We start from the raw sequence: 19622 nt of genomic DNA, 5'->3' as shown, positions 1-19622 counted from the left end.
GCCTTTGTGTGTGGGAGTTAAGAAAGATGTACAATATTTAATTAATTGAAATTTCTTAATTATTTTGGGTTTTTTTTTTATGTTTGGCTTTAATTTATATAAATAATTTTATTGTTATTGTAAATACCAATCTCCATCTATTTTCACAATGCATAGTTGATCTCTAATTAATGTTTAATCCTAATTTAGTTTTAACTAGAGGGATTGAAAATTGTTAAATACTGAAGGAGGAGAAAAAAATATATAAGAAAATTTCACTTAATACGCTTATAAAGTTGAAGTTAAACATTTTTATTATAAATAAAAAAAAATTATTGCTCAACCATAATCCATATTAGTCAAAAGAAAATATTCTTTTACTCCAAAATTTTTCTCAAAGAGTTATTCTCCAAATATTAAAAATACCAAAGAGCTACTTTTATATTAAAAAAATAACCATTATGTAAAGTATATGTATATAAATGATACTTAAAAAGACTTCACATTTATTTTAGAATATATATTGATTCACAAATATGATTTAAACTCTAGATTTTTTATTAGAGAATGGAATGAAATACTAACTCCTTATTGTATAAGTTTGAATACAACAATCTTGATTATTGCAGGAGTTTGAATATAACAATCTTGATTTTAGTAATAGATTAGCAATTTGTTTTCATATACCAAATGGAACATAAAGATATAATTGATGAACCAAAGTGCACATAATGATCTTGATGTGTTGTTATGTTTGTTTTACTCAATGGATGGATGCTTTTGTGAGGTTCCAATATCCACATCATTTGAAGTAGTTTGTATTATATATAATTATAGATATATATATATATATATAAATAAAATATTCCTTTGTTGCCCTCCTTTGAATTGGTGAAGCTAACATGTGTGGAGAGGCTTTCCATGAGGCACCCACTCTTCCTCCATTTTTTTTCATTCTCTATTCTATTCTTATCTCTTCATTCCCTTTCAAAGAGGACATTCAAATTCAAAGCACACCTTTAGAAAAATTAATAAATTTTTTTAATTTTTTTAAAAAATATATTTCTTTATATCTGTGGTGAATAACTTGTGCTTTGCCATGGCATCTTGTTATGAGTCCCTAGGCTAGGTGGTGCATCTCTCATCTCACCTTTCATTCTTCTCAAATTAGGTTTGATGGTAGTTAGCACAAAAATATCATCCTATCCTTTTTATTTACTTATTTATTTGTTTATTTATTTAGATTATTTATATTTCCTTAATAATTTCTTTATAAATCAACATGAGGTATTCATATTTTATATTTTATATTTATATGTTAAAATAAAAATGACACTATAATATATTTTTTATTAGAGATTTCTAACCAATCAAATATTCATCATTATTATGTATTATTAATTTTTAATCAAATTATCTCATGTATATATTTCTCAATCTTAGTTCTATTATATAATTTCGCTGAAAGAATACGTAAAAACTTATTGTAATTTTAATTGTTTTATTTTAACTTGATGATGAAAATCAAGATATTGTATCTCAATTCAACTTTAGAATATAATTAACACTGAGAGGTTTAATATAAAGTGATTAGAAATCAATAGTTTTTATATTTTAACTTGTATAAATCAAGATATTATATTTCTTATGCATTTAATCTGTACAAAGATGATAATTATCATCATATTTATATTAACCAAACACTTTACATGTGCATGAGCCTCTCAACCCTAGATTTTATTATTTTTATTAAAAATAATTATAAGTAGGGGAAAAATATTTCATCTTGTAATTGAGTAAAATAAAAACCGTCTTTTTATTTTCTAGATTATTTATGCACAACAGAAGTTGAAATTTAGAACTTGGATCTTATTGGTTCAACAACTTTGTGTGAAAATGAAGGGATTATCAAAAAAAATTATAAAGTCTATATGGTGATCTACACTTGTACTCAAATTAATTGTGGATTAAGATGGCATTAGCTCACTTAATCAATGGAGATATTCACTATGTCTAATAAAATCAATCACTAAAAACATTAGTCATATATGGTTGGCTACCGATATATATATCATTTGATGTCATCTCTTATGTGTACCTTTTTGTTATTATTTGTGAGTTATGCTTGACTTTTCAAATTTTCATATAAAAATACAATTCTTGAAAGGTTTATATATTTTTTTAATATATATACACTTCATATTTAAATTTGAAAAATACTTAATACTTTTGTACTTCAATAAAATAATATTCTTGAATAGGGAAAAAAACTAGTTTTAAAAGGTATACATATAATTATGGTTATAATTATTGAAATAAATTAAGACTAATAAAGAAAGACCATTATATGTTTTCCAATTATATAAAACCTTAGTGTTAGATAAATATACAAACATAGAAAATAATTAAAATTTTTTGAAATAACATGATAAATGAAAATGAAAAAAAAGGAAGAATGATTAAATAATTTCCAATTGTGATAAGGGTTGCATTTTTATTAATAAGTGAAATGATGCATAAAAATAAGAGGGAATCCATTATTGGGATTTGAAAACGTCATGGTTTTGTTTTGTGATGCGCTTCTTATTGAGTTGCTTTCCAAATTGGCCTCTTATTTATTAATTTCATTTATTCATTATTATTTATTATCAATACTTTTTTTTCTCATTTTTATTTGCCGACAAGCAGGTGATATTTTCATTCCAATTCATGAACCTATCTATAATCTCTAAATGGTTTAGATTAATTTTTTTATAATTTCAAATAATAGCAATAATAAGAATAAAAATAAGGTAATTAAATAAAGGATGTAAAGAAGAGAGTGGTGGAAATGGACTCCTCATGAGATTGTGAGATTCTTTGCATACATTGGATCAAGCATTAAATGTAAAGACAACAAAGAAACATACCACGATGTTATTATTATTATTATTATTATTAGCTCACGTATTTTATGGATTTTGGTAAATCACAGTGTTTTATTCTTATTTTATTCAACCACGCATTGAGAGGAAATGAAGAACTGAACACTCAATCTCCGGATAAGAGTAAAATTGTCTCATCGTTGCGTCTGTGTGACGACAGTTAATATATATGTTAATATTTTATTTTACTTTAAATTTTGATTATGTATCTTAAAATATATAAATTTGGATTATGCGCAAAATTTTCAAATATGAAATATTTTATATTTACTGTGAATATCATTTAAACGGATATATACAAACCAATTATTGAATTATTACTGAAATTGATAAATTTATACTCTTAATTATAAAACAAACAATTTCTCATTTTGAAATAAAAAGATGAAGAAAAAGAAATTGAGAAAAAGCCACATGCAATTTTCTTTGACAAAGGTCAATTATTATTGAAGCAAAATATATATATATATATATATACACACACTAAATCATCAATGGATTGAATCATTACATGAATACAGATATATTTTTTATAGCTACATTAATACTAATTATTATTATTATTATTATTATTATCAGGAGTTTAATGTGGATGGATTGGAATTGATTATGATTGAAAGGAGGAGGGCATGGAGATCCACTATAGAAAAGAAAGAAGGAAAAGAAGAAGAAGAAGAGAGAGAGAGAGAGAGAGAGAGAGAGAGAGAGAGAGAGAGGTGGAAGAATAAAGCAAAGCAAAGAAAGCAAATGAGCTCAAATGGTTGTTTAAAGGCAACAGCAGCAACAACAACAACAACAACTTTGAGTATTCACAAAGTTGGGATTGATGGACTTCTCTTTTGTTTGCATAATAATTTCCTCCATTACTCTCAAGGGATTCCTCATTGAGTGCACCACCTTCTTCTTTCAACCATTTCCACTCCATTCCCTTTCATTTTACATTTATATATATATATATATATATATATATATACATCTATAGAAGCCTTTCATGTGTATCAAACCACCACTCTATAAAAGCAATTAAAGCAAGAGATCTATAATTGACTTTGAAGTTAAAATGGTATTCAATTGAGTTTCTTGTCATCCAACTTTGAATGAATTTCAAAGAAGGGAAAACTTGGGACAAAGTTTACCAATCATTGAATAACCAAGCTGGATGCATGAGTACCTAACATTCAAATAATTTATAATTCCAAACGATAAGAATGATTTCATTTTTGTCTATTCACAAATGGAAATCTAATACAAAGAAAAAGGGAAAAAAAATAACATACATCAAAAACTTTTGGCCATCTATTTGTCAACTAATCTAAAGTCGAAGATCCCAATTGTTAGACAGCTTGAGTCATAGTTCTGCAACTTGATCGAGTGCGGAGAATTCGGCATTGACATTAGCTAGAGAGTCTTGGTTTACATCGACAGCGGTGTATGTCTTGTTGCACAGTGAATGAGAACATAAATGAGAAAGAAGATCATCCATGTTTTTTGTTTGATTAAACAACAGCTGCTTTGTTTCCAAACATGATTTCAAGTCATCCTCACTTCGGGCTTTGTTCAATTTATCGATTAATGCATCCACTGCCACAGTCCTTTCAACTCGCCATTTTTCTATCTTTGCTCGTTTTGCGACATTGTCGCCATCAAGATCATCAGTGCCTGAAAAGTTCTCATCGTCCACAAGCCCTGCAGACTGCAAGTTCCCCAATTTCTGATCCACAAGATTCCGAACTCTCTTCCGGATGCTTTCTGCTCGTTCAGCATTTGATTTTAGTTTCACTTTTATCTCAGAAATCAACTTCTGAACTTTCTCAGCAGAAGAATCAGTTTCTGACGTGATTAGTTCTTCTGATTTCACCAGTTCTCCCGTATGGAATGTTTCCTCCAACAACCTCACATTCTCCATGTATCTTTCAAAAGCTTCATTTTCAGCCTCGATTTCTCCATCATTGTATTGCTTCAACCTTGAAAATCTCCACTTGTTTATATTTATAGCATCCTGAAATTGCAAACACTTCAGTGATGAGTAAATCTTTGGCATACAAGGTTCTGGAATCTCAGAGAAGGTAGGGGTAACAACTACACCTTTCGTGAAAGAGGTTTCCGAACTCGAAGGGTATTGACAAAGGTGGTCGAAAGCTGCCTAAGGGAATTAAGCCTCCAAGAAGCCCTGCTTATTAGAGAATAAATGAATGAAGTAAGTTTCATGTTTGTATATGCTCCTTGTGCAATCAGAATTACAATACCCACCCTGTAGAAGGCAAATCAGCAGATGGAGCTTCCGATGCAGGCGAGGTAGAGTTGGGTGCCTTGTCCGGTAAAGTACCATTGGTTTTCAAGACTGAAACGGTAGAAAAAAAGAAGGGAAATAATTTTTTACTGGATCAGCAAATTAGAATACAATGCATACTACCATCTCCAGATTGGCAAAAGGATTTTAATTCTCATCAGCATAATATATGAAGTCCAGGATTTCATGTTAGAAATGAAAGCAAGTATAGCCAAGTGCAGCTAGTTTTGTGTGTTTATAGGTCTGCATACCATGAATATGGCATGGATTTTGTGCTTTTGCACAGCAATTCTTGCAGGATTGAAAAGGACACCTACAAAATAAAACGTAAAAAATAAAAAATCTGACTAAAAAACAAGTAAAACAAATCATCAATTCTAACATTGTTTCTAAAACATGAAAACTCAGCATGAATTCAATAGTATACTATAATGCAAAACCTAGAAATATGGCATGGACTATGAAAAGCAATGTTGAATACCCAAAAGTTATGCATCGTTGCAATATATGCCCATAGGCCAAGTGTATCTCTCCTTTCCTCCCTTCTAAGAACCATATTTCACATCTTTTTCCTCTAAGATCTCATAAACCGACTCTCAATCTAGAGCCCCACTTATCCAAAATGCCCCATGTTCAATGTGTTTCCATGAGACAATCATGGAAAATTGTTTAATGGTTGATTAGAAACAAAGTTAATTTATTAAATTTACTTATTTACATGGCCCAACGATATGCCATAACTAATATGTAGGATCTTCATCTTCACTAATAGTGCAAAGCATTAGTTGATTGTTTCAGTTTTCAGTAATGATCTTTCTTAGATAACGACAAGAAAGCAAGACAGTTATGAAATCTTTCGAAAGAAGATGCGGATAAAAGACAAATAGCTTCTGATATCAATCTATGCTTTCCAATAACGACAAAATACCATTTAACCAAGTTGCATTAACTAATGTTGTGTTTGGCGTTAAAAAAGGGGGAACACATATGTGTGCTATTTAATAATTTACACCCAAAATGTTTTTTGAATTAAATACCCAAACAACAAATAACATGATATAAAAGCCATTTCACTCGGCCTAAGCAAACGACAAAGTTATCTATTTAGAAGCTGTATTTATTGAAAGATCTACTTTTTTAAAAGCTCTACTTTAAAATGTTTCACAATATGTAACACTCAACACACCCTAAGTGTATAGCCACATAGCTTATAGCTGCGGTCATAATAGTGTTTGGATAAAAGTTCACTTATAGTGAAGCGGGTATACATACCTTGAACGAGCGACATTGCCACATTTGATACACTTAGGCTTGTTCATTCCACGGAGGTTTTGCTTTGGCATTTCAAACATAAGTGACCTTTGAGGAGTTGTGTTGCCATTGGAGGTTGTACTAGTAGCAACCACAGAGTCAGCACTCTTATTACTCGGGACAGGAGATGAAGTAGCCATATCACTGATCTTTTTCCAAGATAACAACTCGTGCAATCAGCCTGCAATCAAAACATCATTATTTCTCTACTGTTAATAACTTCACTAGCTAGAAACTCAAGTTCAACACAGTCATATTCTCTAAAATATATTTGGAGGAGTTCATGAAGCTAGCGATACTGGTTGATATTGAAGTTAAATGGGATTAAAGCTAAAGACTTCTCAAAACTAACCTCGAATGGTTGGGGTAAAGCAACTATTTACAATTATGTGCAGGACGCTAATGCTAAGCAATATTATAAATTCTTCCAGCAGAGGATGGTCCATTTCCAGCATATTCCAGCCTCAAATAAAAGGTGTGATCTACAAAATCACATGTAATATACAAAGCTCCATAACAAAGTAATCAATCCTATGGACACACACTACTCATGCTACTAAGTTGCTTAAACATACATAGATCCAAGGTGACTCTGATGGTATTGAAACTTACCAATACTGAAAAACAGAAAGGACATAACTCCACGAAACTAACCGTAAAAAAAGCGGCCATGACCCGCTTCTATAGATACATAATCATGTTGCTCCAACATACTATGAACAAACATATCACTTGATCAACTAAAGAGGAACATATGAAGTATAAGAAGAGAAAGAACAAAAAAAGAAGGCACCAAGTTAACAACACTCTCCAACAACAAATAGAACTCTAGCAGGTTAAGCCATACCTAACTACAGTGAAGCGCAATACTAAACACAAAATAAACAAGCGAATCAAAGGTGACATGTACAATCAAAAGAATGAAAAATACAAGAAATTAAGGACTTTCATGGTATTTATTTCTTTTCTTGAAAACCCTAACATCATTCAATCTTAAAATCATCGTTCAACTCGTCAAGCATCCCAGTAAAAAAAAAAGGGTTTTGATCAAAGATTTCACAATAATAGCCCAAGATCAAAAATTAAAGGAAAAGGAAAAGGAGAATTATGAGAAGAAACAGCTAGGGTTGAAGAATCCGTGCCTAGGACCGTGAAATCACGATTTCTCCATCAGAGAGAGCAAATTGAGGGTCATTGCGAAGGTGAAGAGATGGAGAAGCAGCTGCCAAACAAGAAAGATCACCAGATATCAACGCTAGATGCGAAAAACCAGTAATTCGAGGAGAAAGAGAGGAAGAGAGATGAAGATCACCTGGGCATTGGGAAGGAGAGAGCGAACAGCGAAGCGGGGTTCTGAAAATTGGGCGGCAAATTGAAACGAAAACGTAAAAATTTCTCAATTTTAGGGCTTAAACCGTCGAAAGAAGTGGTTCTTGTACAATGACGTCAGCCCTTGATTTTTTTTTTTAATATAGTAATCCTTCTATAAATCTTACCGCACGTGTCTTGCACGTGATTTTGTTAGTAGGCCCGGCCCAAGGCTATTATTTGGCGATGCGGGCCTCCATTGGAAATTCACTTCACTCTATAATAATTATGTTTTTAATTTGCCCATTAATTTCATTAAAAAATTGTTTATATACTCTTATAAAATAATAAGGTATTCGCTGAAATAAATCATATATATACTTATACACCCTGAGAGAAAAGTGAGCGGTGTAATCCTTTTATAAAAATTTTTAAGTTTTTATTAGTTATTTAAATCAAACAAATTTATAAATAAATAGGAATGATTTGGGGTGGTGTATAAGGACATACGAATTTTAAATTTTATGGGGGGTATGCAAGCTAAAAACCCTTTCTAATTTTTTATGGATTGTTTCCATTGAAATAATAAAAAAAAAGGGATAAATTTCTCAATTTAAAACACAAGTTACAACATAACTGCAATGAATTACATCAACAAAAAAATAAAAGGAAAAACGGAAAATGAAGATAAAAAAGGAGGGTAAATTTCCATCTAATCTTCTTTGTTTCTTCCAGTATTTTTCAATCAATTCCAGCACATTCATTCTTCATCTTGAATCTGAATAAACTGAAATTGTTTTTCCATTATTAAGGGATGCACAAATGCAATGTTCACAAATCCATTCCCATCATATTGGAAATGAAAAACTAAAAAAACAAGAATAAAGTTTTCATGGGCACTGCATCAGCTACAAAATGCAGAATAAGTCCACCTTTGGCCAACCAACACAAGAAAGTTCCATTGATTCACCAACAAAATAAGAGAGCATCAAAGTCACATAATCTATGAAGTGCAATACACAAATTTATTTCACCTCAAATCCATGAGCTCGCATGGTTTAATGTGAGAAGTTACTCGAACAAAATCATCCAGACAAGGCGGCATTCATTGCACTGTGAACATCAACACCGATCTGAGCCTCGGCTTTCTCCAAATCGGTTGTGGCTGAGCTGAGCTTCTGGGTGAACTCTGTGAGCCCCTTCTGGACCAGGTCGGGATCAATGCGGTCAATGGGGACGGCCTCAATGGCCACAATATCTGTAAAAGAGTTTGCATGGATGAAAGCAAAGCCACTGCTCACAAAGTACTTGGTCACTTCAGTCCCCTCGTGGACGGAGAGAAGCCCGGGCTTGAGCTCTGCTATTGTGGCAACATGTCCTGGAAGAACACCCATTTGCCCAGTTGTAGCTGGTATGATGACCATATCAACCTGAAAATAAAAACAAAACATCGGTTTGCAATGTTTCATAGATAGATAAAATTTGCATCACATCTAGCTGAATCACATGGAAACTTTCATTTAAGGTAGTTCCAAGAGCAATTAAGGAGGATGATCTCATTTTAAACTTTTGCATGCATTACCTACGTATAAGTTTTCCTGCAACTGCCACGTGTAGAGTTCCTCATTTTGTACGTTTCAGATGCAATGAACCCCTATGGATCTGAGAATTGATCCAAACTCTTATATCTATCACAAGTATTACAGCAAAATAGAGGGCTTGGAGCTCAAGGAAAATTATCTCATTCTACTATATATATAATTATATATATATCCTCATTTTGAATGTCCTCGATGCAATGAAATCCTATGAATATGAGAATTGATCCAAACTCTTATATCCATCACAAATGTCACAGTAAAAAAAGAGTACTTAGAGCTCAAGGAGGATGACCTCATTCTACCACTTTAGTAAGCCTTGACCCTTCTAACTTTCTGCCTGTTGTTATTCTCCCTTAAATCCAAACTAGGACTTACCACTTTGAACATTCCTTCATATCAGACATTGAATTATGTAAATGCCAAATTATAAAAGATGAAGATAAAGTTTAATCCCATTGTGCACATCTCAAGGGTCAAGGCAGAGGCCATATGAGGGCATTGTAACCTCACTTCTACCCACAATAATTGATTTTCACACACTAAACAACAGGAACATATAACAACACACACTAAGGTATTAATGAAAAAAATGGTTTTAACCTAATGTTTTCTCTGAAACTCTCTCCAACTCCCAAGACTTAACAGAACAAAACATCCACGGACTTCATTTCCAAAACAATGACCAAATTACTGATTGTTAAAGAAACATCAAGGTTTAGTTCCATCAAAACACAAGACTTAGATGACATGCTCAGACTCTAACCTCAGATTCCACAAAAGCATTGACTTCCAAACCAAAAATTACACTATGCATGTCAACAAGCTTACATAAGAAAAAGCAACAACGAAAGAAATGTTCTTGACGCATTTGAAGCGTATTTAGAATTGGAAAACAAAAAGCTAAATGAATTAGTCAATGAATAATTTCACAAACTATCCAACATTTCAGGAATTAGTTATCCATTTCAACATGCAATTCATCCTAGAAATGAAAATAGTTCAAAGTGATTTATTTATCCCTTCAAATGTGGATTATCTGCTAAGCAAAACGCCTGAATGACTATAATTCAATCAGTCCTAAACCCCCTAATAGCACCGAACGAACTATGAAATCAGATGGTTATTTACTGATGAAATCAATAACCATTACTATTTTTTTTTATCAAAACCAATCCCCAGATCAAACGAACCCTAATTTTTCAACAACAAAACTAAATAAGATTTGTGATCTAGAGAAAACAATTTTCCATATCGTTATGAACATCAAACGGAAAAAAAAACCCTAGTTGTTGGGAGAAAGGGAGTTGGCAAACCTCCTTGCTGGAGATCTCGGACTGGTAGGGAAGAACGAAGTTGACGGTGAGCTTAGAGGGGATCGTTGAAGGCGTCGGAGGACGAGGCTTCAAGAATTCGAGCGGAGTCTTAGGAGGTTCAATGTTGGGAGCCACCTTCTTCCAAGCCTCAATAAACGCCGGGTCCTGCACCGGCGCTGCCGGGACCTCACTCGAGAAGGCCCTGGAGGATGCCACGGCAGCCGTCCGGCCATGGGCGCCACCTTCTCCGGCAGCGGCTCGGATCAGCAAGCGAGATGCGTGGCGGAACATGGCGGCGATCGAATGAGAGAAGCGAGAGAGATGAAGAGACGAGTGATTTGGGGTTTGTTTGAAGAGTTTTTTACTTTTAGCCCCCTGAAAAGATTGAAATGCAAACTTATATAAAAAATTCTCTTACTTTTTACCCCTCGAAAGAAATTAAACATAAATTTCAAATATTTAAAGAGTCTAAACATAAAAAACACATTCGCTTCTTTGTTCCTCGAATTCCTCTCGTTCCCGCGAACTCATCGATCTCCACCGCCGCCGCCACCATCTCCGGCTCGCCGGCGCCATCGCCATGTCTGACCTCCCATGGTTCTTCGCCGTGGTGGCTTGCTTGAAGCTCCTCCTCATTCCCTGCTACCACAGCACTGACTTCGAGGTCCACCGCCATTGGCTTGCCCTCACCTCGTCGCTCCCACTCCATCAATGGTACTCCGATCTCTCCAGCCCTTGGACCCTCGACTACCCCCCTCTCTTCGCCTTCTTCGAGTACCTCCTCTCCCTTCCCGCCTCCTTCTTCGATCCATCCATCACCAATCTCCACTCCCACAATCTCTCCTCCCCCTCCGCCGTCCTTTTCCTCCGCCTCTCCGTCTCCTTCTCAGATCTTATCCTTCTACTCGCCGCCAATCTTCTCTCCGCTCCGTTTCCTCCCCTCCGCCGCCGCATCACCCTTCTCCTTCTCATCTGGTCCCCCGCGCTCCTCATCGTCGACCACGTCCATTTCCAGTACAACGGGTACCTTCTCGGTATCTTCCTGCTTTCCCTTGCCTTGCTCGCTCAGGGGAGGGATTTGCTTGGCGGGATTGTCTTTGCGGCTGTGCTTTGCTCCAAGCATTTGTTCCTCGTTGCTGCGCCAGTGTACTTCGTGTATTTACTCAGGCATTACTGCCGAGGAGGGCTCTGGACAGGGACTAGGAGGTTGCTGACCATGGGCGTTGCGGTTGCTGCTGTATTTGCGGCCGCCTTCGGGCCCTTTGTGTACTATGGTCAGGTAATGTGCATTTTTTTTTCCAGGTTTCGTTCTTCATGTTGATGCCAAGTGGTTTTGCTTTTGGATTGATTATGGATGTTGATTGTGAGAGTATTTAGCCGTCGTACCAGAGTAGAACTTCAATGAAAAGAAAACATCTCATATGTTTGTTTGTGGCTGCAGTCACCTTCGGGTTCTGCAGCTTCTGCTTGTATTATGATTAGGTAATGTGCATTGTTTCGTGATCTCTCACTTCATGTTGCTGCAAAATGCTTTGCTTTTGGAAATTTGGATTCATTCTGGATATTGATTGTTACAGTTAGCCGTTAAATGTGCATTCTTTCCTGATTTTACTCTTCATGTTGAGGAAGAGTGCTTTGCTTTTGAGTTTATCTAGGATCTTTTGGATTTGAATGTTGAGAGGAGTTAGCTGTTGCTCTAGAGTAGAACTTCGATGAAAAGACAACATAGTGTTGCTACAAGTTCTTTAATTTGGAATTTGACCTAGTTGAAGCCATGTGCTTTGTGGATTAATTCTGAATGTTGCTTGTAGGGAATAGTTAGCATGCTTATGGTAATGTAGAAGTATAGAACTCCAATGAAAGAGCAGACATTTTCTATTGTTGGTTTTCTGTCTGTATGCATATTATTAGAAAAAGTTAATGTTCAAAGATCCATGCTTATAGTAGAGTAGAACTTTAATGAAAAGACACCATTTTCTACAGCTGGCATGTGTGGATGTATTCTGGCAAGTAGGGAATGCTAGCTTTGTACCTATTTTTTTGTGTGAAAAACAGAGCAGAATATGTTTGCTGAATTTTTAAGTGTAAGAAGGGTTTGATTAGTAATAGGTAGGAGACTTACTGTGTTGTTCATCTGCAATTTGGCTGTCATGGGTCCCATATGAGGAAATAACATCTCTCTTTGTATGTGTAAGGATTTGTAAGTTTATTCCTCACGGAACACCATGGGGGTGACTGTCTTGTGGACAAATGTAAGCAGTGAAAGGTTTCCATACAATGATGCAAGGGGTGAATTGTGAAGCATTAGTCCAAATCAGGAAATATAGCTCACAAGTGATAATGTCTTTAGTGACTTCTTACCTTAGCGAATTCACAATTCACTACTCTTAGCCTAGGCATTTTTTTAAAAAAAGTAGGAACATACTATGGCACTTGATTTAATTATTAAACTAGCAAGTTGGTGAATCTATAAGCTAACTTCTTTTAGTTCAGGCATTAAGTTCCTTCAATGTTCTTTTTTATAATTTGCATAAAAATATTCTAATTTATATTGTAGAATTGGTATAGAAACTATCATGTAATATAACAGGAAGGAAAGTTGATGGCATTTCTTGTTATAGATTTTAGTCAATACATAAATGAATGTTACGAATTTGTTTACACATGCCTTCATAGTTATGCTGTGTCTTGTATGCAGTTATCAAGATCAGGCATGGAAATATTGTATATGGTTTTGAGAATAACTTATTCAAAGACTTCATAATGGAAGCTAATGCATTGTGAAATTTTCTGCTTTTCCCTTTTTATTCACATTATATGCTTCTCCCTGTTGATTTTCTGATGGTTGATGATCATATACCTGTAAGGTGTCCAACATTCTTGGTTATGAATTAATAAAGTTACAAGTAACACATATATATTTGAGAAGTACAGATGGCCTCTAAATAGACTGCCTTGATACTTCTGCAGATTCAACAGGTTTTCCGTCGTTTATTTCCCTTTGGAAGGGGTTTGACTCATGCATATTGGGCTCCAAACTTTTGGGTTTTTTACATAATCCTGGACAAGGGGCTTGCTTTTATTCTGGCCAAGTTTGGTTTCTCTATTCCAACTCCTAAGGCGTCATTTACTGGTGGCCTTGTTGGTGAGTCATCACCCTTTGCGGTGCTTCCACAGGTATTCTTCTTGCTGGTTCATTTAGTGGCATCAATGAGTTAAATGTTTGATTGTCTGCATTAATATGAGTCCTTTGAAGTGTTAAAATAACAGGTCACGCCAGTTGTAACTTTCTTGCTGGTTTTGCTTGCTATGTCACCATGCCTTGTTAAAGCATTCTTCAATCCCCAGCCAAAGCACATTGTTAGATGGGTTTCATATGCATGCGCTTGTGGTTTTATGTTCGGGTGGCATGTCCATGAGAAAGCATCACTTCATTTTGTCATACCCCTTGGTATAATCGCAACAAACAGCTTGGATGATGCAAGGCATTACTTTTTGCTGTCAATAGGTATGTTTCATGAGCTCATTTTTTTTTCATTGTTTTTTTCTGATTTAGATGCTTTTGTAGCCTTCTCTTATGGCACTTGCTATATGGTTCTTGTATAATTGTTTCATCTAATCAGTGATCTCCTCTTTGAAGGTTAAATTCTTTATTTCTTTACCAATTGGACCCTTCTAAAAGTGGTTTCCACTTTACCTATGTAGCCTTGTAAAAGTCTTAAACTTAGGTTCTATGTTATTCTCTTTAACAAACTTCTGCTCCGTATGTTAACAAAAGTAAAATGATTGTTCCAGTTTCCCGAGTATCTAACCAACTTGATGACATTTTGATCATAGTAAGCCTTCAAGATCAAGTCCCCCTGATTATGTGAAAAGCTGTGCCCCATACTGTATACCGATTTCATTTGTGTGCTTTTGAAGAGACTAAAGTTTTAAAACTTGACCCCTTCTCCCTTTTCATTTGCCACTTTCCACGAGACAATGACCTTTTTTTTCGACATTTAGTCTTATTATTCATCCTAATGGTAGGATAAGTAGATAGAGGAAGCTGTAAGAAGCGGTGCATCCCTATTTGTGAAGTACAACTCACTGCCTAATTTCTGAAGTTGGCCTCTTGGAATCCTAGATTAGTCATGGCCAAAACAGCAACTATATTGACCAGGGCTCCCCACCAGCCTCATCTGTGCCTTCTCTAGATCAACGCCTCATCATCTTATGTCTTATTAATAGATGTAAAATGTCTCACTGTTATACATGTTATTATGGACTGTCTATGAAATTTTTTGCTAGCACACTGTTTCATCTACAAATTTGAATTAATCTGACTAGTCAATCTCTCAAAGGCAATGTCTTTATGCATAAACTTAACCTCAGTATTTGTAACTTTTTGTTTTTCGAAAAACTAATACTTGTCTGAACTTTCCTCTGAAAATGCAGTATCATGCTATTCAATGTTCCCCCTTCTGTTTGAGCCGCAGGAGTATCCGATAAAAGTTCTGCTATTAGTCATACATGCAATGTTCATGTGGATGGGTTTCTCAACCTATTTCAGTCAAAGAACAAATACCAAAGGAACGAAAAAGGCAATGACCCAAAGGACCATTGCAAGGGAAGTGAACTAATAGGATATGTCGGAATTTGTTATCTCTCGAGTTTGGTACTGATCGAAATCTGGGGTCAGTTTTTACATCCATACATTCTCGGAAACAGACTTCCCTTCCTACCTCTGATGCTGGTCTCAATACATTGCGCTGTTGGAATGATGTATTCTTGGGCATGGCAACTTAGACAGATCCTGAGATACACTTGAAATTATTTTTATTTTTGCCAAGACATTTCTTCATTGTAGACTACCATGATCAATATCCAATAATTTTCTCCCAAGTACTGTCATATTAAAACAATTGATTTTGAGTGTCTTGATATGCAGATTTTTCAAGGAGAAACTGGCAATTCGGTCACGTCCCATGATATTGAACCAAAGCTGTGCATATTTTGAGTCATTGTTTACTATGGACTGTGAAACCTGAAATGAAAGCAGGGAAAGGACTGTGTTTGCAATGATGAACCTGTTTTGAGGTTCATGCAGGCGTGCTGGGGACACAGATGCAGAGAGCACCAAAAGAGAATATGATCATTTGTTAACAATTCAAACCAAATAGGTATGCACTCTTCTCTGACATCCACTTTTGTTAAACTACTGCTCTACACTTATCCTTGGGCCCGGTCATCGTAGTCCGGGTTCGGTTTTAGTTTGATTCAGGTTTAGATCAAAATAAACCGGGCTCGGACTCGGGCTCATGCTCGTGCTCGGGCTCGATCCAGGGCTAGGTTTATACAACATTGTAGGCTAATGATTGTTATGAAGATGTTTCGGTAATATTAAAACCAAACTCAAGGGGTGAAAACTCAAGCAAGCATGAAGCATTGCATGCGCATACTCTCCATTCCCAATGCTTTTTCTTCTGTTATTTTATTCTCTTTGCCTGTCAATGAGAAGTTGTATATGCTTTTAAATTTTAAAACACCTTCATCTCTATTTCTACACCAATCAGTTGAGATATATATATATAGAAGAAGAGCATGTAGAGCATGTAGAGCATGTACTATAACAAGATGGGGAAAAGAATTTGCCTTGGATCCTGGATAAGTCCTTTTATTGTGAAATGGACTCATCAACCCAGAAAGAAGGGCAGTTGATTCTGATTGACTGTCCCCTAAACGGACTAAAACTAGACACCTCTTTCAGATGAGTATGCAATCTGTCTGCCATGAATGAGCTCTTTGTTTTAGGAATCTGCTATCTCTTTGACTTCACTCTAGTTCTTCTTAGTTTCAAACTTTAATTAGTGTTAATAGAGCATGATTTTTCTAGGAAATTACATTGGAATGGGAATGGTGTGAGGAGGGATCAATTATGGAGTATGGCTTTTCCAAACAAGAAAAAACAAGGCAATGCCAGCAATGCACATGAAAGTTATGGCCCCAATATTGTCCTTCCTATTACCCCCCCTTCATGGATTAGAACAGCAACCAGATCCCAATTCCTTTTCCTTACTTTCCTAAAGGCTGACCACTCTGTCTAATCATTTGGTTTTGCATGGGTTTTGTGGCTAAGTTTACTCCATTGCATGATGCTGCGGTTGGTAAAATGCATAGATGAAGTGGTGAGATAATTTAAAATTTTTATTATATGTTATTTTAGTTTTTTTAAAAAAAGATTTGTTTAGGGGGTGAGATGCGGATATTAGTTATTATTAGAATAACTTATAAGTAACTTATAAGTTGACAAAATAACTTATCTATTTTCTTGTGGTTGTTTAGCTAAAGTTGTCAATGAATAGCAGTGTGATAAATCCAAGGTTTGGTTTATCCACAAAATATTAGTCAAAGGATGTGGATAGCATGTTTAATCCACACCTCAAGATATTAAGCTTTTGTTAATGATCACTAACTTAGCATAATGGTTTCTCTAATTCCATCATGTGTTTGTCAACTCTGACACCAAGTTTAAAATTATTTCTAATCATAGATTAATGTACTAATATAGTATTAGAGTATCACTCTCATCTCTCAGTTTCAACAACCTCTCACTCTTGATAATAATAAATAATATACTTGTCTATTCTAGGAATAAATTTTTTATTTATAAAAATGCATATAGGAGTACAGCTTCATTGAGTAAACAAAGATGTAGATCTCATTACTTGATCTTCCTCTAAATGTTATTTATCATGTTAATAAGTTGATGAATATGTTACTTGATTTCAATGAATGATGAAGGATTTGTTTGGTTAAAAGAAAAATAAATAAATAAATAAAGGAAAGAGGCGTAGAAGAAACTTTAGAAACAAAAGCAAAAGGGAAACAAGATAATTAAAGCCAAAGTCTTAATACTCTTTATTTCTTCTACCTTAGAGAAGCCTCATTCTATCCATTCATTAAGTTTCTTCTTTGTTTTTCTCTCTACTCCTTCATAAGTGATAATGTGGATCCCACTAACAAAAACAATTTATGAATTTTTCAAAGAATCATTTCTTCAAGCAATCCATTCTATATATATATATATATATACAAATAGTTTTTACTTTTCAAGTGAGATCAATCACGTTATAAATTTGTCGCAATAATTAAAATTTTATGTTATTTTCAGTTTTAATTAAATCCAATTTGAGTTTTACTTGCTTTTTACTTTTATATCTCTGCTTCATTCCTAGAGTGTCATTGGCCACGCAAAAAGCAGTGCCACGTCATCCCATTTGTGTAAAGGCATCATGCCTACTTTGACACCTAATAAATTATTTTTCGATAATTTCAAAACATTCATAATAAATAAATTATTAAATAAATTCAATAAATGTGCATTAATGAAATTTCACCGAATTAGTTGCAGAAAATAACTCCAATCCCAGACCAAATAAATACCCAAAATAAATATAATTTCATTTTTTTAATATACATATATATATATATATCATAATAAATAAATAAATAAATAAATAATTTTTTTAAATAAAAAAAAATAGAAAAAAAAGATGAGAAAAATATATAAAAAGACCTCCAAAACCATGGCATGCTCTCGAAAGAGACGACGACGACGACGACGACGAAGCAAAGAACCCAAAATGCGCACTGCCCGTGACTCCATTCCTTCTCCCCCGCCGCCGACGATCCCGTCCGACGAGCTCGTAGCCAGCGCTCCACCACCGCCATCCTCTTCATCATCCTCCTCCTTCGCCTACAGCCCAAGCTTGCTCATCATCGCCGCGATCCTCGCCTTCGTCATCGCCGCCTCCGCCTCTATCCACCTTCTCCTCCGTCTTCTCTCCCGTCCGGCTACCGCCGGCGCTTCCACCGCCTCTCCATCCCCTCCTCTCATCCCACTTCGCACCACCTCCACCTCCTCCTCCTCCTCTTCCACCTCCTCCTCCGCACCAGACCCAACCCCATCAACGAATCGAGATCCCAAAACCCTAATCCAATCTCTCCCTCTCTTCACCCTCGCATCATCCATGGCCTCCATTCCCCAAATCATCGCCGGACTGCGCCGTATGCCTCTCTCCATTCCGCCCCGACGACGAGCTCCGCCTCCTTCCGGCGTGTCACCACGCCTTCCACGCCGCCTGCATCGATGCCTGGCTTCCATCCACCCCATCTTGCCCTCTTTGCCGAGCCGCCGTCGTCGTCGTCCCACCTCCCCCTCCTTCCGATCCCCAACGACCCCCGAGCTTCCGGATCGAGATCGGCAGCGTGAGTCGCCGGCGAGGAGGATCCTCTCTCGACTCCTCCGACCCTTCCGCTCCTCCTCACGCGAGATCCTACTCCATCGGCTCCTCCTTCGAGTACCTCGTCGACGAGGAAGTGGAGGCAGTGGTGGCTCGAGTTCGTCGGACCAAGGAGTCGTCCGGCGCCAGCGAAGGTCCGGCGGCGCCAGGGGAGGAGGTGGCTGGGGAGGCTGGGGGAACTGGAAGAGGCTGGCTCCGAGACTACGTCGACAGGCTAACCTCATCAGCGTCGTCATCGTTCTCATCGCTCCGGTTCTCCAGCCGCCGCTTCGACGGCTCCGGCGCCGGCGCCGGAGCACGGCGAGAGAGCTGGGACTTGGACGCTGGGGACGATGGCAGTTACTACTACTCATCGTTCTACAAATGGCTTGTAGGGGCAACATCGTAAATACACCCCCCAAATTACTGTAAAAAAGGACAAGAAACTCGATGAATTTTACCCGACATGCCATCAAGTATGATCGGACGGCTCATTTTGCATCCCGGAAGGTGCGGGAATATTAAAGCATGATTAAGTGAATGAGTAAATGAGATCGGTTTCGCGGTTTCCCGAGAGATTTTTACTGCGTCTTAAAGTGGACCCAAGATATTATAATGGTTTTTATAGTTTT

The 19622-nt window shown here is 36.1% G+C and overlaps 4 protein-coding genes across 5 annotated transcripts; 2 read left to right on the top strand and 2 right to left on the bottom strand.

The window, feature by feature from the left end:
- Positions 1-4096: 4096 nt before the first annotated feature.
- LOC120278426 lies at positions 4097-7928 on the bottom strand. 2 transcript variants are annotated; one of them, XM_039285218.1, is made up of 7 exons: positions 7817-7928; positions 7647-7726; positions 6466-6685; positions 5445-5506; positions 5154-5244; positions 4989-5073; positions 4097-4902 (listed from the first exon to the last, which is right to left on the bottom strand). In XM_039285218.1, the coding sequence occupies exons 3-7, from the start codon at positions 6642-6644 to the stop codon at positions 4252-4254; spliced, it is 1068 nt and encodes a 355-aa protein (XP_039141152.1). In that variant the 5' UTR covers positions 6645-6685; positions 7647-7726; positions 7817-7928; the 3' UTR covers positions 4097-4251. The 2 variants fall into 2 exon arrangements, with proteins under 2 accessions (XP_039141152.1, XP_039141153.1); XM_039285219.1 differs by lacking the exons at positions 5445-5506; positions 7647-7726; positions 7817-7928 and having other exon boundaries at positions 6466-6629.
- A 663-nt stretch (positions 7929-8591) lies between these two features.
- LOC120278944 (ATP synthase subunit delta', mitochondrial) lies at positions 8592-11083 on the bottom strand. Its single transcript, XM_039285684.1, has 2 exons — positions 10727-11083; positions 8592-9242 (listed from the first exon to the last, which is right to left on the bottom strand). Exons 1-2 carry the CDS (start codon positions 11015-11017, stop codon positions 8898-8900), a joined length of 636 nt encoding a protein of 211 aa, XP_039141618.1. The 5' UTR covers positions 11018-11083; the 3' UTR covers positions 8592-8897.
- Positions 11084-11159: 76 nt separating this feature from the next.
- On the top strand, positions 11160-16354 carry LOC120278942 (probable dolichyl pyrophosphate Glc1Man9GlcNAc2 alpha-1,3-glucosyltransferase). The gene is given in 5 exon segments (XM_039285682.1): positions 11160-12005; positions 13697-13903; positions 13997-14234; positions 15164-15327; positions 15330-16354. Coding segments are annotated over 5 exon segments (1515 nt in total). The 5' UTR covers positions 11160-11306; the 3' UTR covers positions 15537-16354.
- A 1938-nt stretch (positions 16355-18292) lies between these two features.
- On the top strand, positions 18293-19622 carry LOC120278943 (E3 ubiquitin-protein ligase ATL4-like). Its single transcript, XM_039285683.1, is given in 2 exon segments — positions 18293-18750; positions 18752-19622. Coding segments are annotated over 2 exon segments (1104 nt in total). The 5' UTR covers positions 18293-18294; the 3' UTR covers positions 19400-19622.

Source organism: Dioscorea cayenensis, chromosome 16, assembly GCF_009730915.1.
Source record: "Dioscorea cayenensis subsp. rotundata cultivar TDr96_F1 chromosome 16, TDr96_F1_v2_PseudoChromosome.rev07_lg8_w22 25.fasta, whole genome shotgun sequence".
Classification (NCBI taxonomy): Eukaryota; Viridiplantae; Streptophyta; class Magnoliopsida; order Dioscoreales; family Dioscoreaceae; genus Dioscorea; species Dioscorea cayenensis.
The sequence above is the reverse complement of the archived record's forward strand: the minus strand, read 5'-3'. Positions and strand labels throughout refer to the sequence as shown.

Bases quoted from the DNA above. Each gene is read 5' to 3' on its own strand.
- LOC120278426 (XM_039285218.1), bottom strand. From the start codon at position 6,644: ATGGCTACTTCATCTCCTGTCCCGAGTAATAAGAGTGCTGACTCTGTG. The intron at 5,507-6,465 runs GTATGTATACCC...TTTATTTTGTAG, and splicing joins GGCAATGTCGCTCGTTCAAG to GTGTCCTTTTCAATCCTGCA. The intron at 5,245-5,444 runs GTATGCAGACCT...CTACCGTTTCAG, and splicing joins AAATCCATGCCATATTCATG to TCTTGAAAACCAATGGTACT.
- LOC120278944 (XM_039285684.1), bottom strand. From the start codon at position 11,017: ATGTTCCGCCACGCATCTCGCTTGCTGATCCGAGCCGCTGCCGGAGAA. The intron at 9,243-10,726 runs GTTTGCCAACTC...TTTTATTTTCAG, and splicing joins CCGAGATCTCCAGCAAGGAG to GTTGATATGGTCATCATACC.